Source organism: Oryctolagus cuniculus, chromosome 6 (genome assembly GCF_964237555.1).
Source record: "Oryctolagus cuniculus chromosome 6, mOryCun1.1, whole genome shotgun sequence".
Classification (NCBI taxonomy): Eukaryota; Metazoa; Chordata; class Mammalia; order Lagomorpha; family Leporidae; genus Oryctolagus; species Oryctolagus cuniculus.
In genome coordinates, this window is record NC_091437.1 from 125,113,539 (window position 1) to 125,137,864 (window position 24,326).

Sequence of the window (24,326 nt, forward strand, 5' to 3'; positions counted from 1 at the left end):
ACCTGTTGTTGAGTGTTTTCTGTGTGCTAGGCACTGTGTTGACTTCTTTAGCTCACTGATCCTCTAGTAACCCTGTAAGGTAGGATTTCTTATCCCCGTTTTACAGCTAAGATGATGTAGCCTTAGAGAGGTTTGTAATTTGTCCGAAGTCACACCATTAGGATTGAACTTCAATCATGTACCTCCCAGGTCTGATGACAAAGCTGATATTTTGCTTTAGCACTGTCCCAATACTATCACCACAGAGCGTTTTAGTGGAATATAATGCATCCTATGATAGAACCACGAATGAAATACTAAGATCATCAAGAAGGAAAAGAGAGAGTAATTCTCGATGAATGTCATTTGTCTTGGGTGACTACGCCAGCCCAGAGGGACGCTGCAAACAGAGAAGGAGCGCAGAATAGGCAGAACACTTTAAGAGAACACGCTGTCTTCCAAGAGCAGGGCTAAGTTGTTTTTGTTTCAAATAGCTGAGGTTGGGATGTTTTAGCAATGAGTCTTCATCAACAACTGTAACAGCAGTTAGAAATACTTGAAAAAACTCTAATGACTTCTACATCATTTTTGAATTATTAGTTCTTTATATTTTCACCAAGAATCCATTATAAGTAGCTTATACAAATCTGAGGCATGTAGAGAATTGACATTTTTACCAAATTAAAAAGGATTTGAAAAATGATAAGCTATACCCAGTTACTCAGTACTGGGGATATTTTTCCATTTGTGGTAATAATGTAAATTAGTGAAGCTTTTTGAAGAAAAGTAGGTGATGATATTCAGTAAATGTCAATTTTTTCTCACCATTAATTCTACTTCTAGGATCCTGTCCTAAAGAAATATTACCAGATGCTTAGCATTGATGTTTGTTGACAAAAATTTAAAACTTGATTTTTTGATTATATGGGAATGGTTGAACAAATTGTTCCTAACAAAATGAAGTATTGAACAGTTTTTAAAATTATATTTATAAAGAGTATATTTAGTATGTCAATATATTGAGTTTCAAATGTTGTCTCCATGTTTTAACACCAAGGGATATGGCTTTGGGGAACCCATGCATGGACGGAAAGAAAGTGCACTAAGATATTACCATTGGCTACCTTTGGTGATAAGATGGTGATGGGGAGGATTTTGAGTTTTTCTTTATTCCTACAGTTTTTCCATGATTCTTTCAATGATTCTCTATTATGTCACTGAAGGAGCAAGTGAATTATATCAGTGCTGAAAAATACTGGTTGGGAAAGGTCTGAAGGTCGTGGAGTCTCGCTGCAAGATGACCCTGGTCGGTCTTTGTCCTCTACCTAGGGAGGCATTGATGGGAAATGTTGAGAACTTTATTGCATGAAGGAAAAAAATTTGCCTTCAAAAATTTTAATTGCTTAGTTCATTACTGGCTTGATTTTACTTGATCACTTATATTTACGCTTATTTTCCAGATCCTGTTGTAGTAGGGAATACAAACATCTTTTTCTATGGCATGCATTTATTTTAGTTCACTTTTCATTGTATTGCATAATTTAGGATTACTGAGTTTTCCTTGTCTTTCTTATTATCCAAAAACCTGTAAGTCAGTTTTATAAACAGGCCAAGTATATAATATAAACAACTCCTACATAAACTATATTTCCTTTTTTAAAAAAAGTTATTTGAGAGGCAGAGTTACAGACAGAGAGATCTTCCATCATTCCCCAAGTGGTGGCAACAACCAGAGCTAGGCTGATCTGGAGCAAGGAGCTAGGAGCTTCTTCCTGGTCTCCCATGTGGGTACAGGGGCCCAGGCACCTGGGCCATCTTCCACTGCCTTCCCAAGCCATTAGCAAAGAGCTGGATGGAAAGTGGAGCAACCAGGACTCAAATCAGTGCCCATTTGGGACGCTGGCATCATATGCAGAGGCTTACCCTGTTATGCCAACAGTGCCAGCCTCAAACTATTTTCTTTTGAGAGGCAGAGCTGCAGACAGAGAGGTCTTCCAACTGCTGGTTCACTCCCCAAATGTCCACAATGGCCAGATCTGGGCCGATCTAAAGCCAGGAGCAAGGAGCTTGTTCAGGGTCTCCCACATGGGTTTAGAGGCCCAAGCACTTGGGCCATCCTCTGCTTTCCCAGGCCATTAGCAGGGGGCTAGATCAGAAGTGGAGTATTCAGATCTTGAACCAGCGCCCATATGGGATGCTGGCACCACAGTAGGATGCACAGCACCAGCCCCCCAAACTATATTTTCAGCAACAAAAATCATGACTTGGAAACAACTTACTGCACTGCTTAGAAAATTACTATAAAGAATATTAGCCAAGGCACCCGGGTTCTAGTCCTGGTTGGCGTGCTGGATTCTGTCCTGGTTGCTCCTCTTCCAGTCCAGCTCTCTGCTGTGACCCGGGAAGGCAGTGGAGGATGGCTCAGGTCCTTGGGCCCTGCACCGGCTTGGGAGACCAGGAAGGAAGCACCTGGCTCCTGGCTTTGGATCGGCACTGCGCACCAGCCGCAGCAGCCATTTGCGGGGTGAACCAATGGAAGGAAGACCTTTCTCTCTGTCTCTCACTAACTCTGCCTGTCAAAAAAAAAAAAAAAAAAAAAAAAAAGAATATTAGCCAAAATAATTTTTAAAGAGGCATTTTAAAAAATATGTGCTACTTGTATTAATCCAAAGAAAGTCTGGAACTCGTGTTATTTTCATGGAAGAAATGCATATATCAGGCTTTTTTGCTAGTAATTCTTTGGCTTTTTGAGGTGAAATCTTTTTTGAATACGCACTTACTTTGTTTTTGTGATTACTATGTTAAAAGTTATAGTAGGCCGGTGCCGCGGCTCACTAGGCTAATCCTCCACCTTGCGGTGCCAGCACACCGGGTTCTAGTCCCGGTCAGGGCACCGGATTCTGTCCCGGTTGCCCCTCTTCCAGGCCAGCCCTCTGCTGTGGCCCGGGAGTGCAGTGGAGGATGGCCCAAGTGCTTGGGCCCTGCACCCCATGGGAGACCAGGAGAAGCACCTGGCTCCTGCCATCGGATCAGTGCGGTGCGCCGGCCGCAGCGTGCCAGCCGTGGCTGCCATTGGAGGGTGAACCAATGGCAAAGGAAGACCTTTCTCTCTGTCTCTCTCTCTCTCACTGTCCACTCTGCCTGTCAAAAAATTTAAAAAAAAAAGTTATAGTAGACCCATTTTTTAAATTCCCTTTCCAACAACATGGTTATGACATTTTTCTTATAATAACACTTGGCATGCAACTAGTTTGAACTATTTCATTATTTTTCCTTACAGATTTCTAAACAAGAACAGAAGAAAATGGATACATTTGATGGAGGCATGGCTGAAACCTCATCTCGGTACAGTGGTGCTCAGGATAGTGGAATTGGCAGTGACAGTGTTAAAATCAGAATAGTACAAATAGAGCAACACAGTGGGGCCAGTCAGCACCGCATTGCCCGTCCTTCACGCCAGTCATCAATTGTAAAAAATCTAAATTTTATTCCCTTTGACATATTTATTACTGCAAGTCGAATCTCACTAATGACCTATTCCTGTACCGCATTACCCAAACCGAAATCACCAGAACAGAAGGATGATGAAAAAACAGACAAGAGTTCATCAGATCTCCCAGAAGTTGATTCCAAAGTTATGAAGCCCAGCCAGGCATGTATTTCCACCGTGACAGCAGAAGATCTCTTGAGCAGCAGCATATCTTTTCCATCAGGGAAAAAAATAGGTATCCTCTCTCTGGAAAGTCTGCACGCATCCACAAGGTCATCTGCTAGACAGGCGCTTGGTATCACTATCGTCCGGCAGCCTGGTCGAAGAGGAACCGGTGACTTAGAGCTAGAACCTTTCCTGTACTTCGTTGTGTCCCAGCCTTCCTTGCTTCTGAGTTGTCACCACAGAAAGCAGCGAGTGGAAATATCTATTTTTGATGCTGTCCTTAAAGGGGTAGCCTCTGATTACAAATGCACGGGTAAGTGACTTCAGACTCACTGCAGTGCTAGTCATTACCGCTACATCGTAAGTTTTATTCTCATAGTTCCAGAATTGATCAAGCATGAGACAGCTGGCAGACCAGACAAGATTTCTTTCTCTACAGAATATGTAAAGTTCATGTTCCATGGTTTAAGTAAGTTTTTGGATTGTGTTGGGATGTATTTAGCCTGAGTGTTTTCACCGTGCTACTGAATATTCATTTTTGTTTAGGAGCTGAATGAAACAGGGACTCTTTTGGCTCTAGAGAAGCTCAACAATTTGCATTGTGTGGGAAGCATAACCTTTTTCACATAACGATCCAGAGGTATGCTTTCCAAGTTAGCGCCACTGTTCAGAAACAAAATGGTGGACTGTACATGATGTGCATTGTTTTGGTGGTCTTTTGATTCAGTCATCTTGCTGCAGCAGCATGAAATAAGTAATTAACAAGCTCTATTAATAAATTAAGATGATTTTAAGATTTTTTATTATTAGAAACACTTTTATCTAGTAAATATAATTTTCCAAAGTGCAGTTTATGGATTATAATGGCTTTCCCCCGCATCACTTCCCTCCCACTCGCAACCCTCCCATCTCCTGCAGATTTTAAGATTTTTGTACATCTGCAATGAAGCTGTTTATTAATAGTGTTGGCTAGGTGGCTCTGGCTCTCCACTCCATACCTTCCCTAGAACTAGATTATACCGCAATCCTTTACTATAATATTTATATAGAACTTTTGAAGCTTCATGCCTGTTGAGACTGGGGAAGTAAGCAGAACTTCAAATTTCAGACCATCTGTTAAGTAACAAGGGCCAATGGCAGGAGGATCAAAGAAGGTATGAGAGACCTTTTTCCTGAGCTGGTGAAGACTAGATGATTTGGCTACAAAGACTGGAGATGGTAGTTGCGTCAACTAAGACTCAGTTTTGGATAAGCATCCTAGTAACAGGCCCAAGTATAATTCAAGCATTGTATTACTATCAGGCGGTCCCATTTAGGAGCTGGAAGCCATCAGTGAAGCATTGGAGAATTGGTCTAACTGGGAAGTCTGGGTGCTTCATTCTTAGCTTCAAGGTGAACGTTTTACACAGTAGGAACCTGGAGAGTAGATGGCAGATATAGTGATCAGTGTTCAGCTCAAAGAAGTGGGAAACTCTAGGCTCTTGCCAAGGTGTAATACAAGTCTCCTGCTTTAGAATGCGGTAGTAGACCATACTGCTGACTGGCCATCCAGTAGTGTGCTGGAGCTGGCTGGCACTTAACTGGCTCAGAAGGCTTTAAGGAGCTTTGTAAGACCGTAGTTAAACTACTGGTGGCTTAAATGGACCATGGTGAGAGTATTTACACCACATATGCTGTAAATGCCCTCAATCATCTCTCCCATTGTGAGAGCATGTTGTTAAGCATTTACCAGCAACCCCTGCCACCCTTCATCAAACTGCACTCACTCACTGGGTCCTATAACATAACAGACACTTCAAGGGTACTGGAGATGGGGTGGTGCTGAGCTAATAGAACGCTCCATTATGTCATTCAAGGACTCATGCCCACATACCTGTTGGAAATCTGCCTACCTGTTTTGACAGGATGCAAGGTTTGAAAAATTCATCTTAATTCTTAAGTCCTAAATCTTAATTAGGTTCACTCAGCTGAAGTTGCTCTATGGGTGGATGGCTTCAATGACCCTTGCTGGGAGATGATAGAAAAGGCAGAGGAAAGGAGGGGAAGGGGCCTCATATGAACAGGTCAGCTATGACCTGTGCCTTTATAGATGTATAGTGATCACTATCTGCTTTAAATGCCTTGCCTCATTTCATCCTGTTAACAAATCTATGGGGAATGTTACAGTCTGTATTAGAGATAGGGAACCTGGGAACCTAAGCTTAGAGAAGTAATTTGCCCAAGGCCACAGTCCTAGCAATAAACAAAGCTTTTTTTTGGAATGGAGAGAAAGGTGAATCCATATTTCTGGCATGTGTATGGTCGCTCTGTAAGTTTTATTTGGTGAATTTGTGTAACTTAAATGTGTTCATCATGTGACTACATAGTGCAGCCTCTCTCGATAGTATGGCAAATCTGGGTTTGTCACTTATGAGATGAATATTAATTTCATAGTGTTGAGAAAATGAAGAGATGACTCATGAATAATTCTGAAGTACTTAATATTGAGCCTAGCAACTAGTAGGCCATCATAAATGTTTGCTGTTATTGCTTTAGCTGTTATTATGTAATAGATTACTAAACTAGTAAGCAGAAGTTAGGATTTTATTACTAGCCTTCCCTTTAATTGGCAAAGTGATCTCGGCCATGTAGTTCTACTTTTTAATGTTTCTGTTTCCTTATTTATAAAATGTGATGATTATAATAAATATCAACAAGGTCCATTTCAGCTCTAAAGCTTTATTATATAATTCAGAATTAATCTCCCACCCTTACCTTTCCAAAAATATTTAGAGTTACTGCTTTGGCCTCAGGGAGTTGACATCTATAAACCACCACCATACCAGGTTAAAATTTATTTTGAGGGCCGGCGCCACGGCTCACTAGGCTAATCTTCCGCCTGCAGTGCCGGCACCCCGGATTCTGTCCTGGTTGCTCCTCTTCCAGTCCAGCTCTCTCCTGTGGCCCGGGAAGGCAGTGGAGGATGGCCCAAGTGGCCCAAGTGCTTGGGCCCTGCACCCGCATGGGAGACCAGGAAGAAGCATCTGGCTCTTGGCTTCGGATCGGCGCAGCGCACCCACCGGCTGTAGTGGCCATTTTGGGGGTGAACCAACGGAAAAGGAAGACCTTTCTCTCTGTCTCTGTCTCTCTCTCTCTCTGTCTGTCTGTCTGTCTCTCTCTCACTCTCTCTCACTGTCTAACTCTGCCTGTCAACAAAAAATTTATTTTGAAAATGCAGATTTTCTTTGATACTTCAGTGGAGCATTGAGGGGAAAGGGCTTCATGAACAGCTATAACCTCTTTCCAGATGTGACTTTATAGCCATGTGCTCGATGTGTAGATGTGTAGTGATCACAGAAGACGTTATTCAGTGTTTAAGTACGTAAATGCTATCAAATTTAATAAAACTTAGTTATCAAAGACTGATTGAAATTGTCCAAATCCCAATATCAGTTGGTTATCCAGAAACACTTTGTATAGCACTCTGCATCCTGGGAAAAGCACTGTTCCATGTCCAGTAGTCTTTGGAAGCCCTGAGAGAGTAATATTATTGAAGAAGAAAAAATAGGGGGTGGCACTGTGGCATAGCAGGTTAAGCTGCCACCTGTATGACTGCATCCTCTACAAGCACCAGTTTAAGATCCAGCTGCTACATTTCCAATCCAGCTGCCTTCTAATGCACCTGGGAAAGTCATGTGGAGACTTGAATGAAGCTCCTAACTCCTGGCTTTGGCCTGGGCCAGCACTGGCCATTGTGGCCATCTAGAAAGGTAACCAGTAGATAGCAGATCGATCTCTCTCTCGCTCGCTCTCTCTCTCTCTCTCTCTGTTAACTCTTTCAAATAAATAAATACATCTTTAAAAGAGAGAGAAATTTGAATGACTATGATGTTAACATTCGTGAAAGGAGAGGAAGTGGTAAGGTGGAGGTGGCTAGCCCCATTTCTGAATTCTAAAGAGAAGGTGTCATTGTGGTATCTTTTAATTGAAAAGACAGAAGCATCACTGTGAAGCTAACTTTCTGAAAAGGGTCAAGGAAAAGATAAAGTCATCATAGTTTTAAAATGAAATAAGTAAAATAGTATGTCTGTCTATACTGTTGGCCCATGCCCTCTGGTGCTCTATAAGGTAACTCAAGTGGCAGCCAGGCAGTAGCCATTCTAGCACATCTCAAAATGTGTATCTCAATGATTACCTCTTCTCAATTTTGTAACATGCCTGATTGTGTTACAGAGATCAGAGACATTGGGTGTTTTTCTTAGAGCACAACATTATTTAATTGTTAAAAAAAAGTCCAGCACAATTTAGCTTATAATTATTTATTTTCTATGTAAAGTATAAACCATTATTACATGTGCTCATGTGACTCTATATGAAAATCATGTGCAACAAAAACATGTCAAAGATTTCTTTTACCTTATTAACTAATGACTAATTCATTTTACTAATATGTGAGATTTTTACAACAGGTTTTGTATACAAGCAGCCTGGTCATCTCAAATATTTGATTCTAGAATGCATTATTCATTACATGAACATTGACTTTTTTATTCTAAAAGCATAGCTCTGAGTGAGTCTAGAGGGATGGAAAATCTTTGACTTTAATTATGAATATTTGGTTTCATTTGACATAGTCATGAGACTGTAATAAAGACCCTGACAGCAAATGCTAAAGATCCTTTGAACAGTATAGGAGTATGGTATGTACCTCAAGGTCACCATTAAATTAATCAGTGTAATCTTGATTTTTTTAATGTGTTTATTTATTTGAAAGGCAGAGTTACAGAGAAAGGGAAGGACACAGAGAGAGAAATCATTCTTCCATCTGTTGGTTCACTCCCAAAATGACCAAACAGCTGGAGCTGGGCCAAGCTGAACCCAGGAGCCTGAAACTACACCCAGGTCTCTGGTGTGGGTAGCAGGGGTCCAAGTACTTGGGGCATCTTCTGCTGCTTTCCCAGGCACATTAGCAGGAAGCCGGATTGGAAGTGGAACATCCAGGACTTGAACCAGCACTCATACCAGAAGCCAGTGTCGCAGGCAGCAGGTTAAACCATTGTGATACAACACCGAACCATATCAATGTGGTTTTTAAAGTTATATTTTCGTCCTGTCTTGTATAATCACCTGACTTAATATTTTAGAATGCATGAACCTCTGATTTCTATTAAGCTTCCATTCCTACAGTCATGTATTGGGAGAAGTCATTCATTTGTTCCATTTCAACACCTTTTGTTTATCAAACTGGCACAAAATGCTGAGGAACCAGTAATAAATAAGACACAATTTCTGCCTCAGGCACCTTGTTTCATTTAATAACCACACTCGCTGTGATGCATGATGAAAGTTTCGCAGACTATAATCCTCCTGACATGGAGGGCTGTGAAACACTTAAATGGCTTAAGTCAGAGCTGTAACCTCTACATCCGGAGAAGCAATTTACAGAGGCTAATATCAGCTGTGTGGGATAGTCTAAGGAAAACTGCTTGGTACAGAGAACTGTTCTTTAAATTTAATTATTTTTTATTAGTAGTAGAGTCAGCTCTACCCACAATTTAGAATATTTTTTAATATTCTGTTTAATTGATTTGCTATTTGGCTTTTTTTCCTTTAATATGTTTTAATGGTTGCCCTGAGGTTTTCAGTATTTATGCCAGTTCTATCCTAGTCTACTTGGAGGTAATATTTTAGCATTTTTAAAAAAGTAGAAGCCTTACAATCATACAGATTTCTTTATCACCCATTTATAACTTTTACTGTATGTATTGCTTCTGATTATGTTGAAAACCCGACAGGAAGACTGTCTCAGGAATGCTACATATTTTTAAAAGCCGAATACTGGAAAGTAGTCTTACATTCCCAGGTATCACCCTGCCCAGTGCTTTTCCTGCAGTCCTAGCATACAGCTTCCCGCTGGTACATTTCCTTCTGCAGGAAGAGGTGTCTTCTGCATTTCTCTCAGAGCAGGACTGCTTGCAGTGGATTTCCGTACTCCTCCTTCACCCGCAGGTGTCATTTCTCTGTCATTCCTTAAGGATATTTTGTTGGGTTTTCATTTCTTTCAGTGCTACAGGGGTAGCATTCCACATTCTCTCTGTAGCTTCTATCAAGAAATTCATGTCTGTGGCCATTGCTGTTCCCATATATGTAATGTCTTGTTTACCCATTTTCAAGATTTTTAAAAAATATTTGGCTTTCTTTAGGTTGATTGTGAGGTACCTGGATTTGTTTTATTTGAATTTATTCAGTCTGGGGTTCTCGGAACTTCTTGATTCTGTAAATTTGTGGGGGTTTTCCCCACTAAATTTGGGCAGTGTTTTGTCCATTATTTGTTAAAATATTTTTCTGCACCAATCTTTTTCTTGTCTCCGTCTGTAACTCCTATGTTAAGCTTTTTAATATTGTCCTACAGATCCTTGAAACTCTTTTAATTTTTTTCTTTTTTTCCTTCTCATTTACAAATTGGATGATTTCTATAGAATTTTTTTGGCTCTAAAATTTCCATTTGGTTGTTTTTTGTACTGTTTCTCTGTTTACAACTTCTGTATTTTCATTCAAGTGTATTTACTTTTACCTCATGAAATAGAGTTTAACAGCTTCTTAGAGTCTTACATATTTACATCACTACTATCCTAGCACAGCCATCACATCCCTCTCTCACCCCCAGCACGGCTGCATGCACACTCACCACACAAATACACACTGGCCACACTCTCATGCAGAGTCAGGAGATATAAAAGAAAAGGCAAGATTTCCTCCACACTCTTGAAACCACAATTCCCTTGGTTTCTGTTGGATTTTCAACTGTGTCCTTCCTGTCACTCTCCACTACAACTTAGAGTTCACTCTCAAGTCAAAGTTAGAGAAAAGCAAAAGTAAATCTGGGAAACTTACCACTGTATGAATCATAGCCACATGTTTGCATTGTTTTCTCACTTTTCAGAATGGTATTTATTACTTTCTAAAATGTTTTAAAATTTATTTTCATTTTATTTCAAAGGCAGAGTGATGGACCCAGAGAGATCTGCCACACACTGGTTCGCTCCCTAAATGCCTGCAGCAACCAGGACTGGGCTAGGGTTAAGCTAGGAACCCAGAGCTCAGTACAAGTGTCCTGTATGCAACCCAGGTTCTTGACCCATTATCTTCTGCCTGCCAGGATGTGTTTTACCGGGAAGCTGGATCAGTAGTTGAGGAGCTGGAACTCAAACCAGGCATCCCAAAATAGGATGCAGGAGTCCCAAGTGGAGACTTAATCACTGGGCCAAATGCCCACCCCATATTTACTTGCTTTTCATAAGGTTTTTAATTGCATGCAACATGAGCATTAGGTTGCAGTGAGCTTACTCCATTTTGGTTGACACCAGAAATTCTGAAATTTTAAAATAATATTTTCTAGTCCATTAACCAGAAACTGATTTTCTGAGAAACTTTAATATAGGATTTCCTGCAACAGTGATTCTCTTACCTCTGTGAGTTACAGTTCAGTTAAATATATTATAATGAATAATTACTATTTCCAGGGAGTTGTCAGCATTAGCTGGATTCTTCCCTTGTCACCAGTAAGCAAAGAATACACTCAAAATACTCAAAGGACAGCAGTGGTGTTCTGGGCTTTCCTTTCATATATTATAAGATCAAGTTAGAAGAGGAAAAGCTGTGAAATTCATTGCTCCTCTTGTCAGCCTGCCTGCCTTTCCCAGAACATGACTGATACATACATATTTAAAATTTTGAAATATAAAGGTAGAGTTGAATATATGCAGGGGCTTCAAAAAGTTCATGGAAAGATGGAGTTAAATGACAACGTGAGGCAGGCATTCAGATTGAATAATAAGATGCTGCTTGAGACACAAACATCCCAAAACAGAGTGCCTGGGTTTGAATCCAGATTCCAGCTTCTTGCTAACATGCACCCTGGGAGGCAGCAGGTGATGACTCAAATAGTTGGGCAGCCTATGAGCAAGTCTATAGGTGCTCTCTGCCTGCCTGCCTGCCTGCCTGCCTTTCTCTCTTTACCTTTCAAATTAAAAAAAAAAAAAAAAAAAAAAAAAAGATAATGCAAAACTTTTGTGAACTTTTTGAAGCCCCCAGTAAGTGCATTTTATATGTACATATATTTAAAACCTAAATTCTGTAAGATGGTAATCACAGCAGATTTTAAATTAAATCTAGATCCATGCCTACATTGTTGTAGCAAACTAAAATAAAAGTGATGACAATTACTGATGATTTATAAAGTATCACTAATAAAGTATAATCCCTGATCTGCCAACCTAGTTATCCCAAATTACTCCAGCTATATCTGAAAAAATTTACATGCATAGAATTTAAAAAGTTTTCACCTAAATTTATTTTTAAATTTGTTTTATATGAGCTTTTTGAAGGACCCTCATATATGCCCCATGTTTTACCTCAAGTTTAAGTGCTAACAGATCAAAGACTGAGTTAGCTGGAATTTCTTTTTAGACTGTTAATATTAATAGTGTACTTCACAAAATTTTCCATGTAGTTCAAGTAGATAATACATTTGTAGGTTAGCAGATTTCTTAAAATATTATAATAATATGGAAGTAGTCTTTCCCATGCCCTTCCCACCTGGAGCAACCTCTAACAGCAGTGAGGTCTTCTGCCAACACCTTTATCTGTAGCAGCTGTATTATTGGCAATGCTCATTTAAATAAAGATGTATGTACTTGTTTGTAACATAATCGTATTAGCTGTGTTTATAAATATTTAAGAATTGGTATTTGTTTTGCTTGAGGTAATGGAGTCCAGATTTGAAATTGCCTCATATCTGGACTGTGCAGCCCAAGGCAGCCTCAAAATGTCATTTTTCTTCGCATTTGTTTGGGGCCTTGTTTGTTTTTGAGGAAATTACTGTGCCATCTGGTCAATTGTGAAGGAGTCAAACCCTTCGCAGGGAACTTCAGTAACTCTGGTACTTCTTAGTACACAGTCCAGTATCTTATTATTCATCATGTGTGCTAGGACCTCACAGCAAAACCAGTTGAAAACAATTGCTTCTGTCCTCCTGCAGCCTCTTTACCTGACTGTAGTTATTCAAGCATTCAGCTAGACTAAAACATAGAAGTCACATTTACTAGAATGAGTCCTACTGAAAAAGCATATCATAATAACACACTTTTCTGCAAGAGGTGTGATAATCCTGGTATGGCACACTTCATGCATTTTGAAGTTTTATAAATGCTTTAAATATGGCTTAAGGTCCAATTAAGAGAAAAACAGAATGGAGTCCTATGAGGTCTTTAGATTGGGAGTTGATCAGTCCTGAGTTCTAATACCAGTTCTGCTACTTCCAGCTGAGTGACCGTGGGTCACATTATTTAACCTTCCTAAGCCTCAATTTCCTCATCCATAATATGCTACCTCCTGGGATTGTTATGAGGATTAAATGATGTATATGAAGTGCTCAGTTAAGTGAGTGTACAAGACTCAATGAGTGTTAATATTGTTTTAATGTTGTCAATATCTTCAAGTCTGGTTAAAATAGTGATTTAATTAGGCAGAAGAATCACATCGCATCAGTGTAATTATAGCTGTTGTGTAGTTTGAAAAATTCCAATAGCAGTAACTGGCTTTTTTTACCCTTTCATGAGTAGGACTGTAAAAAATGTGCCAAAGACATATGAGTAAACCAACTGTTGGAAAATCATAAACTGGCTTCTTACACCTCATAAATCATATCTTGATTTCATTTAGTTATTGTGACTTTAAGAAAAAGGATTGAATTACATGTCTCTTTAGAATTAAAGGTTTTGTTAATGTTCCTGGAAAGACTTAGAATTAACCTGTGACTTCAATGTCATAATGATCACAACTTGAACATTTATCTGAAAATTTAACTGCTGGTAACATTTCTTTCTGGCCCATAATGTGTAATGAAATTATTACTTTGACAGGAGTCAGCAAGTAAGTAGATCTCTTAAACGAGAGGCACCTACTGCCTCACTCAAGGAGAAAGGCGCTGAGAAGTTTAAATAAAAAATGACCCAGCCAGTGGGGGTGGAATTAATGTTATATGGGGAAGGATATTGGAGCAGAAATTGTAAAGCTTGGCTTTTAGTCATTCTTTGCAGATAACTAAATTTCTTGATGCTTTAGTTTCCTTATCTCTAAAATGGATATAATGATATCTGTTCTTTGTACATTAATGGGTCAACTCAAGCTCCAAATGAAATATTTTTGAAATGCCATTGATATATGAAAAATATTTTAACTATAATTTGGGACTTCTGCAATTTCTAGCAGTAGAAGGGAGTACCTAATGAGTACCTAATGATCTTTGTTTTTGGATATGGTATTCCAGACTTAGAAACACCCATTTTAATGATCAACATTTACTTGAAAACGGGAGGAATCATTTAAAAGCACTAAAATGGCTTTAATAGTACAGAACCCAGACTTTGCTTAGAGCAGAGAAGAGGTTTCCAGCAGGGATTGAGTCAGTTTTCCTTGGCTACGTGACCATGCTTTCAACTGGACAACACTCTGTGTTTACTTGAACTTGATTTTGATCAAATGTTGTCCTGTAAAATATATGAACCTGACACTAGAATTTGACATTCAAGCAACAAATACGAAAGAGTTTTAAAAAACTGCAGAAAGGGACAGAAAATATATTAAAAGGAATTCATTGATTTGCTAAATCATGGGACTGATATTGTGGAGCAGGGGATTAAGCCACCACCTGTAATGCCAGTATCCCATATGAGTGCAGGTTTGAGTCCCAGCTGCTCCACTTCCTATCCAGCTTCCCGCTAATGAGCCTGGGAAAGCAGAAGAAGGTAGCTTAAGCATCTGGGCCCCTGCCATGTATGTGGAAGACCCTGATGGAATTCTAGGCTCTTGGCTTTTGCCTTGCCCGGCCCTCGCTGTTGCAATCATTTGGGAGAGTGAAACGGTGAACTCTGCCTTTCAAATAAAGACAGAGAGAAAGAAGATATGTCTTTCTTGCAACATATGGAAAACTTAGTTCTAAGATTAAGAGCCATCAGACACTGAAGGTCAAACATCCCAATAGCCGCTTTTTTTTTTTTTTTTGAAAGATTATATATTATTTATTTGAGAGGCAGAGTTACAAACAGAGAGTGGGAGAGACAGAGAGGTCTTTCATCTGCTAATTCACTCCCCAAACGGTTGCCATGGCCGGAGCTGGGCTGATCCAAAACCAGGAGCCAGGAGCTTCCTCCAGGCCTCCCATGCAGGTGCAGGGGCCCAAGCACTTGGGTCATCTTCTGTGGCTTTCCCAGGCCAACAACAGGGAGCTGGATTGGAAGTGGAGCAGCTGGAACTTGAACCGGTGCCTATATGGGATGCCAGCACTGCAGGCGGAGTCTTAAACCTACTAAGCCACAATGCTGGCTCCCCCAATAGCCACTTCTAGTCCCTTCCTCTTCCTGTTCCTATGGGCTGCAGACCTGGGGTTTTAAACCGGAGAATTCCCTCTTGCTCTTCCCATATCTTATGATATACAGAGTATGCGTAATACAGGGCATGAGGAAAAATATCCATAGAATTGGCTAGCTGTCCTGGTATCCACAAGGAGATGGTGGCACTTACCTCACATCTGAAGTGGTTTGGGATTGGTTTGTTGGTTGTTTTGCTGTACTGACATTAAATTGTTACGATGTTTGATGGATGTGAATTCCTTCACACTTTAATATTCTGTCATTGTAGTGGCCTTGTGGGCTACATTTGTAACTTGAGTTTACATTAAAAAAAGAATAAATGTAATGTCATTTAAATGGCATATCATAAGTATTTTGAACAAACGGAGGGAGGACCTTTCTCTCTGTCTCTCTCACTAACTCTGCCTGTAAAAAAAAAAAAAAAAAAAAATCAGTAAGCTTCACCTTTTACATGTCCAGTGGCCAAGAAATGACTGCTCCCATGGTGACTTCTCATTGCATGGGGTTGTCTTTCAGGCCACCAAGCATAGCCAAAACCACGCTTTTAACCAATGGCTGTTGGGAGCTTTAGCATCCATTTCATAGAGGGAGACAAAGGGATTGGTCTTCCCAATGATTTCCTTTAAATTCTCTACAATTTGTTGTGTTTTTTTTTTTTTAACGTTTATTTATTTACTTATTTGAAAGGCAGAGAGAGGGAGAGATAGAGAGAGATCTTCATGTGCTAATTCACTCCCCAAATAGCTGCAATGTTTGGCGCTGGGCCAATACGAAGCCAGGAACTTCTTCCATGTCTCTCACCTTGGTGCTGGGGTCCAAGCACTTGGGCCATCTTCTGCCTTCCCAGGCACATTAGCAGGGAGCTGGATTGGAAGTGAAGCAGCCTGGACTCTTAACTGGCACCTGTATGTGATGCCAGTTCCACAAGCAGAAGCTTTACCAGCTATGCCACAGCACCGACATCCAGTTTCTGTTGTTAAAACATCTGCTCTGTTGTTGGATGGGCCTAGAAGGATTAAGCTAAAACACCATCAAGGAATATCTTGTTCCAAGGAACTATGAGAAGGAAGGGAGAGTAGAGAACCTCCTAAGTGCTCAGCTGGTACACTAATTCTTCTTAAGGTATTTTCTTCCCCTTCTAGTCTGGCTAGCTGTGAACACTGCTTGCTTTTCCTGAAAAAAGAAATCTCTGTAAACTTGAAACCTTGATGCGCTGACAATAGTTATTTGTAAATTAGATGTCTTTTTGACATCTCAGTTCAGTATCTTCTTTATGTAAAGGTTGAAATACTCAGATGACTTTGGAAAAGGAGTCACTACTCTAAGGTCTGGTTTAGAAAACAGAAAGTAGTCTGTTTTTCCTTGTGGATTATTTACTTCCTTGATCCATATGTAGGCCAAAGACTTATAAGGGATGAGAAAGGAGGTAAGAATATCATTTTGATAGTTACCAGAACCAAAATCAAAGACTATTGTCAGAACTGCAGTTTATTTTTTTTTTTTTGCCAGTTACTAATAGAGAAATAAAATAATCTGCCTATTTTGTTAAGTCTCAAAAATCATGCTTGTTTTTAAAATTAAATATAAATAAGCTTAGCAGTTTTTAAGATCAAAATTGTATGTAATTACTATTAATGAACAAAGTTTTCTTTAACTTTTATAATCCTCTATTTTTAGATAGGAAATAAACTTTAAAAGTATTAAACAAAAACTAGGACAAGCAGATATGTGATTGACATACCATACACACAGGATCATTTTGTTTACAGTTTGGCTACAAGAAGCAACATAGTGACTGTTTATTGAAGTTCTACCATAATGAGTCCATTACAAATATATATATATACATATATATATATAATCTAATAAATATCCTCCTCAACAGTACTACAAATTGTGTTTATTTTCTCCATTTTGGAAACAAACTCTGGATATTCATGAAGTCATATTTACCCGGTTAAAGGGATTAGGATATACAACCAGATCTGAGAACCTCCAAAAATCAGTGTTCCATTAGCCCACACTCTTCCAGTTATAAACTCTGATGCAGAGCAGTATGTGAGAAAGTGCAGAGAAAGCCCTGCTCCTGGATCAGGGACAGACTTCTTCACGAACCTCTTCTATAGGACAGGATCCTGTTGTCTTCCAGCTTCCCCTCCAAAATTCACCAGAAGTCCCCTCAGTAATGTTTCATGATATGAGAGCCCCATGTACATCGGGCCAAAGAGGAATCTGTCTCCCTGTGTGGCCATAAATGTGCCTTGTTTCTATGGCACACTAAGACTGGCCTGGGCTCATTAACTGTGGTAGACTAGAGTCTGCTTGTAACCCCTAATAACAGTTCACTGAAACTTCATGAAAACATGAATAAAACATATAACCTGTTATTTCTCTTTTAAAAAATCACAGTACATCGATCTTCTGGACGTTCTGGAACTCATAAAATGGAGACAGAAGTAAATCTTCAGGCTGTTTGCAGTGCTACATCACACAAGCATTAGTTTTATTATGCTTCTGAGGAGCTGGTGATGTTTCTGTCTTATGCTGATATCAGAAAGAAAATTCAGCGTAATTTTATTTGACACCAAAGCAGGAGGTTACTGAAATGTGAATCTACAGTAATAGTAATTTAGGAAAAAGATTAGTTTTAATTACATTAAAGCCAATGCTGAACCACTCCATTGCAGGCAGCCCCTTAACCCACTGTGCCATAATGCCTGCCTGAGAGTTGGTGATACTGAGCAAGGCCGTGGTGCTCAGGATTGAAAGTAGCAACAGCATCCAACTAATACAGCAAGCATCTAATACCTGGAGTAGGCTGACAGTTTAATTTCTTGCTGAAGAAAGCATGATTAAAATGAGGAGCACTAAAACCCAGTTGATCAAAAGTTTATTTAAGGGGGCTGGCATTGTGGCAAAGCAGGTTAAGCCAGTTCCTACATTGCCAACATCCCATATAAACACTGGTTTGAGTCCTGACTGTTGCACATCTGATCCAGCTCCCTGCTAATGTGCCTGGGAAAGCAGTGAAAGATAGCCCAAGTTCTTGGGCTCCTGCACCTACATGGGAGACCCACGTGGTTTATGACTCCTGGCTTTGGCCTGGCCCTACCTCAGCTGTTGAGGCCGTTTGGGGAGTCAGCCAGCAGCTGGAAAATCAGTCTTTGTGTGTATGTGGTCCATGTACCCTCATCCCTGTTTCACTCTGTATTTCAAACAAATAAATACATCTTTTTAAAAAAAGTTTCTAATTTTTTAAATCCCTGATTTAATTAGTTAGACTTTGTCCAGTAGCACAAGAACTTTCCACCATAGGGAAATTTAGTTTCCTTGACAGTGCTTCGTATTTAATGTACTATCCATGTCCATAGAAGTTGAAAACCTAGGGAATCCTAAGGAAATCAAGTCAAGGGAATGAAAACATTAGTGTGGCTATAGTTACTTGGGTATCCTACAACAAAAAATTTTGCATGGGGACTTCCAAGGAAAATAACCATTGGACTGACTTTCTCTCGGCCATTCCTTAACCAGTCCATTTCTGGAGGTGCTATTAAGCTAGGTGAAGTAAAGGGAGGCACAGATTATCAATTCCATTGTAAACCGGTGGTTGACAGAAGTAACTGTTTAGAGAAGAAAGGGAAAGAGTAAGGAGAAAAATGATGCTGGTAGAGTCTCACTCTAGTCACTTTTATAATACATATTTAGCTTTGAAGTAAACAGATCTTTATGGTGCTTGGCTTTTAAAATTCAGAGTTCTTTTTTCACACTGTAAAGACTATTGAAATGATTTGTATCTGTTGGGTAGCCTGTAGAAGTAGTCAGTGTAAAAGTAATTGCACTCTATTATATATTCGGTGTCCCATAAATCTTAAAATGAAATAGTCCTTACTGAAATCTGTGGGAAAATGTTTTCTTTAGGACCTTAGTAAAAATTCATCTGTATTATGAAAAAAAAAATACCCTGTAAGAGTAGAACAAAGCAGAAAATAATAAAACCTTTAAAAATTGTAGCATTTAGCTGTTCCGTGTGAGCATTGAAAACAAACGTTCTGATAAGTAGAAGATTGCAGGGTTTCATTTTGAGTTGGCTGGACTGAATCGTGTTGTTGGTTATGTAATTCAAATGGGTAGCAAAGATAGACTTTGTGAATGTTTGCTATGGATTAAAACAAAAAAGTGAGCAGCACTTCAAAAGGCCACATTTATCAGATTCAGGAAGCCCTCCGAAGCAGTTAAGTGAAGTTAAGGTTTTTCTGCAGAAGAACAGAATAATCTACAAACACAAAGAATAGAGTCTTGATGGAGTGTTTTTGAAAGCCGCAACTTTTTATTCATCTGGGAAATGAGTTAAAGCTTCCGAATCTCCACTTTAGCTATTCGTTGCAACATGGTATGAGGAAGTGAAGCCTAGATCAACTCAGAAGAAAAACAATTGTAATAACTTTGTCAATACCAGTGTCTTGTTTCAGTGAGTTCTATCTCAAGTTGCAAAAGATTTACGGCTGTGAGCAATTTGTCTGTTTGGACCCACTTCCCAGCTTCTGTGTCTCTTCATAAGATAGAACTTTGTCCTGTTTCCTAGACTTTGGGACAACAGTATAAACGTGATCATTAACAAAAGTAACAATGTATTCCTTTTGAGAGCTATTGTAATTGCATAAGTGAGTGTTTACTAAGTATGGAGAAGTGTGAAAGTTTCTAATATGAAACAGTAGTCTGTTTGTCACTCCATTTATACATGTGTTTTTACAGGCTCTTTTAATCTTAGTTTATCTGGTCTTTTCCCAAGTATAGAGACCTTAAGGAATGTGTAATATGAATCCTGTTTTTGAGACTTGATGATGGAATTTAGGAGAAGTTCAGCTGAGAGAAAGTCTAGAAGTCAAGCCACTGATCATCTCACCTTCAGAGCATGAGACTTAACTGGTTACTTTTGAACTTGAGCCGTATCTTTAGGACTCTGACATATCTATCCTTCTGCTACTAGTACTGCTGCTTCATCTAACCACAAAGACTAACGGCATATTCAGAGCTGAAATTTTAGTCAAAATGGAAGAGAAGCCATTGGCCGTATCATACGTGCAATGTTCCTCAACCATGAAACTGTATTGTTCTGGATATCCCTAATTTAAATCACTCTATTTTATCAACCCTCTAAATTCAGGAGTACTTTTAAAACCAGTTGGCCTAACATTTTGTTGAAAATGAAATGGAAATTTTGGCTTCTTTGGATAGAACAACTTTTATAGTTGTTATAATTTTAATTCTTAATTCCTATTCTGTTTCCTATTAGTGTCAGTTGGTTTATTTTATCTCCTATTAAATCATCTCCCCTTGCAATTGCTCCAGGGAAGACTCCTGCCAGATGGTCCCTCTAACTTCAACCAAAAAACAGGCACCTATACAAAACACACCTCACCGAACTGGAAAACTCTCATTTATGATATCTGACTTTTCTGTTTTCTTAGTTTATACCTTGGTGAGGGAAATCAAAGGATATCAAGTACCCATGGTACTGCTTTTTTACCCTTCAATTTTTGAAAATTATTGGCAAATAGACCTGTTTTGTCTTCAGCCTTGAATAGTACTTATTGGTCTATATATCAGCAATATTTACGACCATCTGAGAAAATGATTGTCCTCTAATACTTTGAAGAAAATGTATGTATGTATGCAGATTAGTTCTTTACATTTGAATTCGATAAACATAATATCCTGCTTGTTTGTTTCATTCCCTGAACAATCCATTATGAAGGTCTGTATCAGTACACAAAATTCACACCATACTGTTTTTAAACAGCATAGTGTTTTGAGCAGTATTCATAGTGCGTTTTTTTTTAAGATTTTTTTTCTTTTTTTTAACTTTTATTTAATGAATATAAATTTCCAAAGTACAGAATATTGATTACAATGGCTTCCCCCCCATAACGTCCCTCCAACCCACAACCCTCCCCTTATCCACTCCCTCTCCCCTTCCATTCATATCAAGATTCATTTTCGATTCTCTTTATATACAGAAGATCAGTTTAGCATACATTAAGTAAAGATTTCAACAGTTTGCTCCCACACAGAAACATAAAGTGAAAAATACTGTTTGAGTACTAGTTATAGCATTAGATCTCAATGTACAGCACACTAAGGACAAAGATCCTACATGAGGAGTAAGTGCACAGTGACTCCTGTTGTTGACTTAACAAATTGACACTCTTGTTTATGGCCTCAGTAATCACCCTAGGCTCTTGTCACGAGCTGCCAAGGCTATGGAAGCCCCCTGAGTTCACTGACTCTGATCATTTTTAGACAAGGCCATGGTCAAAGTGGAAGTTCTCTCCTCCCTTCAGAGAAAGGTACCTCCTTCTTTGATGACCCATTCTTTCCACTGGGATCTCACTCACAGAGATCTTTCATTTAGGTTTTTTTCCCCCCAGAGTGTCTTGGCTTTCCATGCCTGAAATACTCTCATGGGCATTTCAGCCGGATCCGCATGCCTTAAGGGCTGATTATGAGGCCAGAGTGCTGTTAGGACATTTGCCATTCTATGGGTCTGCTGTGTATCTCACTTCCCATGTTGGATCATTCTCTCCCTTTTTGATTCTATCAGCTAGTATTTGCAGACACTATTCTTGTTTATGTGATCCCTTTGGTTCTTAGTCCTATCATTACGATCAATTGTGAACAGAAATTGATCACTGGGACTAGTGAGATGGCATTGGTACATGCCACCTCGATGGGATTGAATTCGAATCCCCTGGTATGTTTCTAACTCTACTGTTTGAGGTAAGTCAGCTTGAGCATGTCCCGAATTGCACATCTCTTCCCCCTCTTATTCCCACTCTTACATTTAACAGCAAACACTTTTCATTTAAGTTTCAGCACTTAAGAAGAATTGTGTATTGATTACAGTATTCAACCAAAAGTATTAAGTAGAACAAACAAAAAAAATACTAAGAGGGATAACATATTAAGCTGCTCATCAACAGTCAGGGTGAGGGCTGATCAAGTCACCATTTCTCATAGTGTTCATTTCACTTTAACAGGTTTCCTTTTTGGTGCTCAGTTGTCACCTATCAAGGAGAACAAGTGGTATTTGTCCCTTTGGGATTGGCTTATTTCACTCAACATAATGTTTTCCAAATTCCTAACAGGGATCACTTTTCAGTTAAAATTTAAACACCTAAGAATAATTGTGTGTTAATTACAGAGTTCAACCAATGGTACTAGAACAAAAAAAAAAATACTAAAATGGATAAAGTATTACATTGTACATCAACCGTGAGGACAAGAGCTGATCAAGTCACTGTTTCTCATAGTGTCCATTTCACTTCAACAAGTTTCCCCTTTGGTGCTCAGTTAGTTGTCGCCAGTCAGGGAGAACATATGATATTTGTCCCTTTGGGACTGGCTTAATTCACTCAGCATGATGTTTTCCAAATTCCTCCATCTTGTTGCAAATGACTGGGTTTCATTGTTTTTGACTGCTGTAGAGTATTCTATAGAGTACATGTCCCATAATTTCTTTATCCAGTCTACTGTTGATGGGCATTTAGGTTGGTTCCACGTCTTAGCTATTGTGAATTGAGCTGCAATAAACATTAATGTGCAGACTGCTTTTTTGTTTGCCAATTTAATTTCCTTTGGGTAAATTCCAAGGAGTGGGATGGCTGGGTTGAATGGTAGGGTTATATTCAGGTTTCTGAGGAATCTCCAGACTGACTTCCATAGTGGCTTAACCAGTTTTCATTCCCACCAACAGTGGGTTAGTGTCCCTTTTTCCCCACATCCTCTCCAGCATCTGTTGTTGGTAGATTTCTGAATGTGAGCCATTCTAACTGGGGTGAGGTGGAACCTCATTGTGGTTTTGATTTGCATTTCCCTGATTGCTAGCGATCTTGAACATTTTTTCATGTGTCTGTTGGCCATTTGGATTTCCTCTTTTGAAAAATGTCTATTGAGGTCCTTGGCCCATCTCTTAAGTGGGTTGTTTGTTTTATTTTTGTGGAGTTTCTTGATTTCTTTGTAGATTCTGGTTATCAACCCTTTATCAGTTGCATAGTTTGCAAATGTATTTTCCCATTCTGTCGATTGTCTCTTCACTTTCCTGACTGTTTCTTTTGCAGTGCAGAAACATCTCAATTTGATGCAATCCCAAATGTTAATTTTGGCTTTGACTGCCTGTGCTTCTGGGGTGTTTTCCAAGAAGTCATTGCCAGTACCTATATCTTGCAGGGTTTTTCCAATGCTCTCTAATAATTTGACGGTGTCAGGTGGTCGTAGATTTAGGTCTTTAATCCATGTTGAGTGGATTTTTGTGTAAGGTGAAAGGTAGGGGTCTTGCTTCATGCTTCTGCACGTCGAAATCCAATTTTCCCAGCACCATTTATTGAATAGACTGTCCTTACTCCAGGGATTGGTTTTGGACCCTTGATCAAATATGAGTTGGCTGTAGATGTTTGGGTTGATTTCTGGTGTTTCAATTCTGTTCCATTGGTCTATCCATCTGTTTCTGTACCAGTACCATGCTGTTTTGATTACAACTGCCCTGTAGTATGTCCTGAAATCTGGTATTGTGATGCCTCCAGCTTCGTTTTTGTTGTACAAGATTGCTTTAGCTATTCGAGGTCTCCTGTGTCTCCATATAAATTTCAGCATCATTTTTTCTAGATCTGAGAAGAAGGTCTTCGGTATCTTGATTGGTATTGCATTGAATCTATAAATTGCTTTTGGGAGAATGGACATTTTGATGATATAGATTCTTCCAATCCATGAGCATGGAAGGTTTTTCCATTTCTTGGTATCCTCTTCTATTTCTTTCTTTAAGGTTTTGTAATTTTCATCGTAGAGATCTTGAACGTCCTTGGTTAAGTTTATTCCAAGGTATTTGATTGTTTTTGTAGCTATTGTGAATGGGATTGATCTTAGAAGTTCTTCCTCAGCCATGGCATTGTCTGTGTATACAAAGGCTGTTGATTTTTGTGCATTGATTTTATACCCTGCTACTTTGCCAAAATCTTCTATGAGTTCCAATAGTCTCTTAGTAGAGTTCTTTGGGTCCCCTAAATAAAGAATCATATCATCTGCAAAGAGGGATAGTTTGAGTTCTTCCTTCCCAATTTGTATCCCTTTAATTTCTTTTTCTTGCCTAATAGCTCTGGCTAGAACCTCCAGAACTATATTGAATAGCAGTGGTGAGAGTGGACATCCCTGTCTGGTACCAGATCTCAGTGGAAATGCTTCCAACTTTTCCCCATTCAATAGGATGTTGGCTGTGGGTTTTTCATAGA

The 24,326-nt window shown here is 39.2% G+C and overlaps 1 protein-coding gene across 14 annotated transcripts in view; it reads left to right on the forward strand.

Moving 5' to 3' along the window:
• VPS13B (vacuolar protein sorting 13 homolog B) overlaps nt 1-24,326 on the forward strand; it is a 778,478-nt gene that overhangs the window by 542,499 nt on the left and 211,653 nt on the right. For 11 of the 14 annotated variants that reach the window (XM_051844655.2, XM_070075348.1, XM_051844658.2 and 8 more), the window contains one exon: nt 3,260-3,947. In XM_051844655.2, coding sequence (XP_051700615.2) covers nt 3,260-3,947 — 688 coding nt within the window. Of the gene's footprint in view, nt 1-3,259; nt 3,948-24,326 lie in introns of those variants that run through there. The other 3 variants (XR_011389260.1, XR_011389259.1, XM_051844661.2) reach the window with 3 other exon arrangements.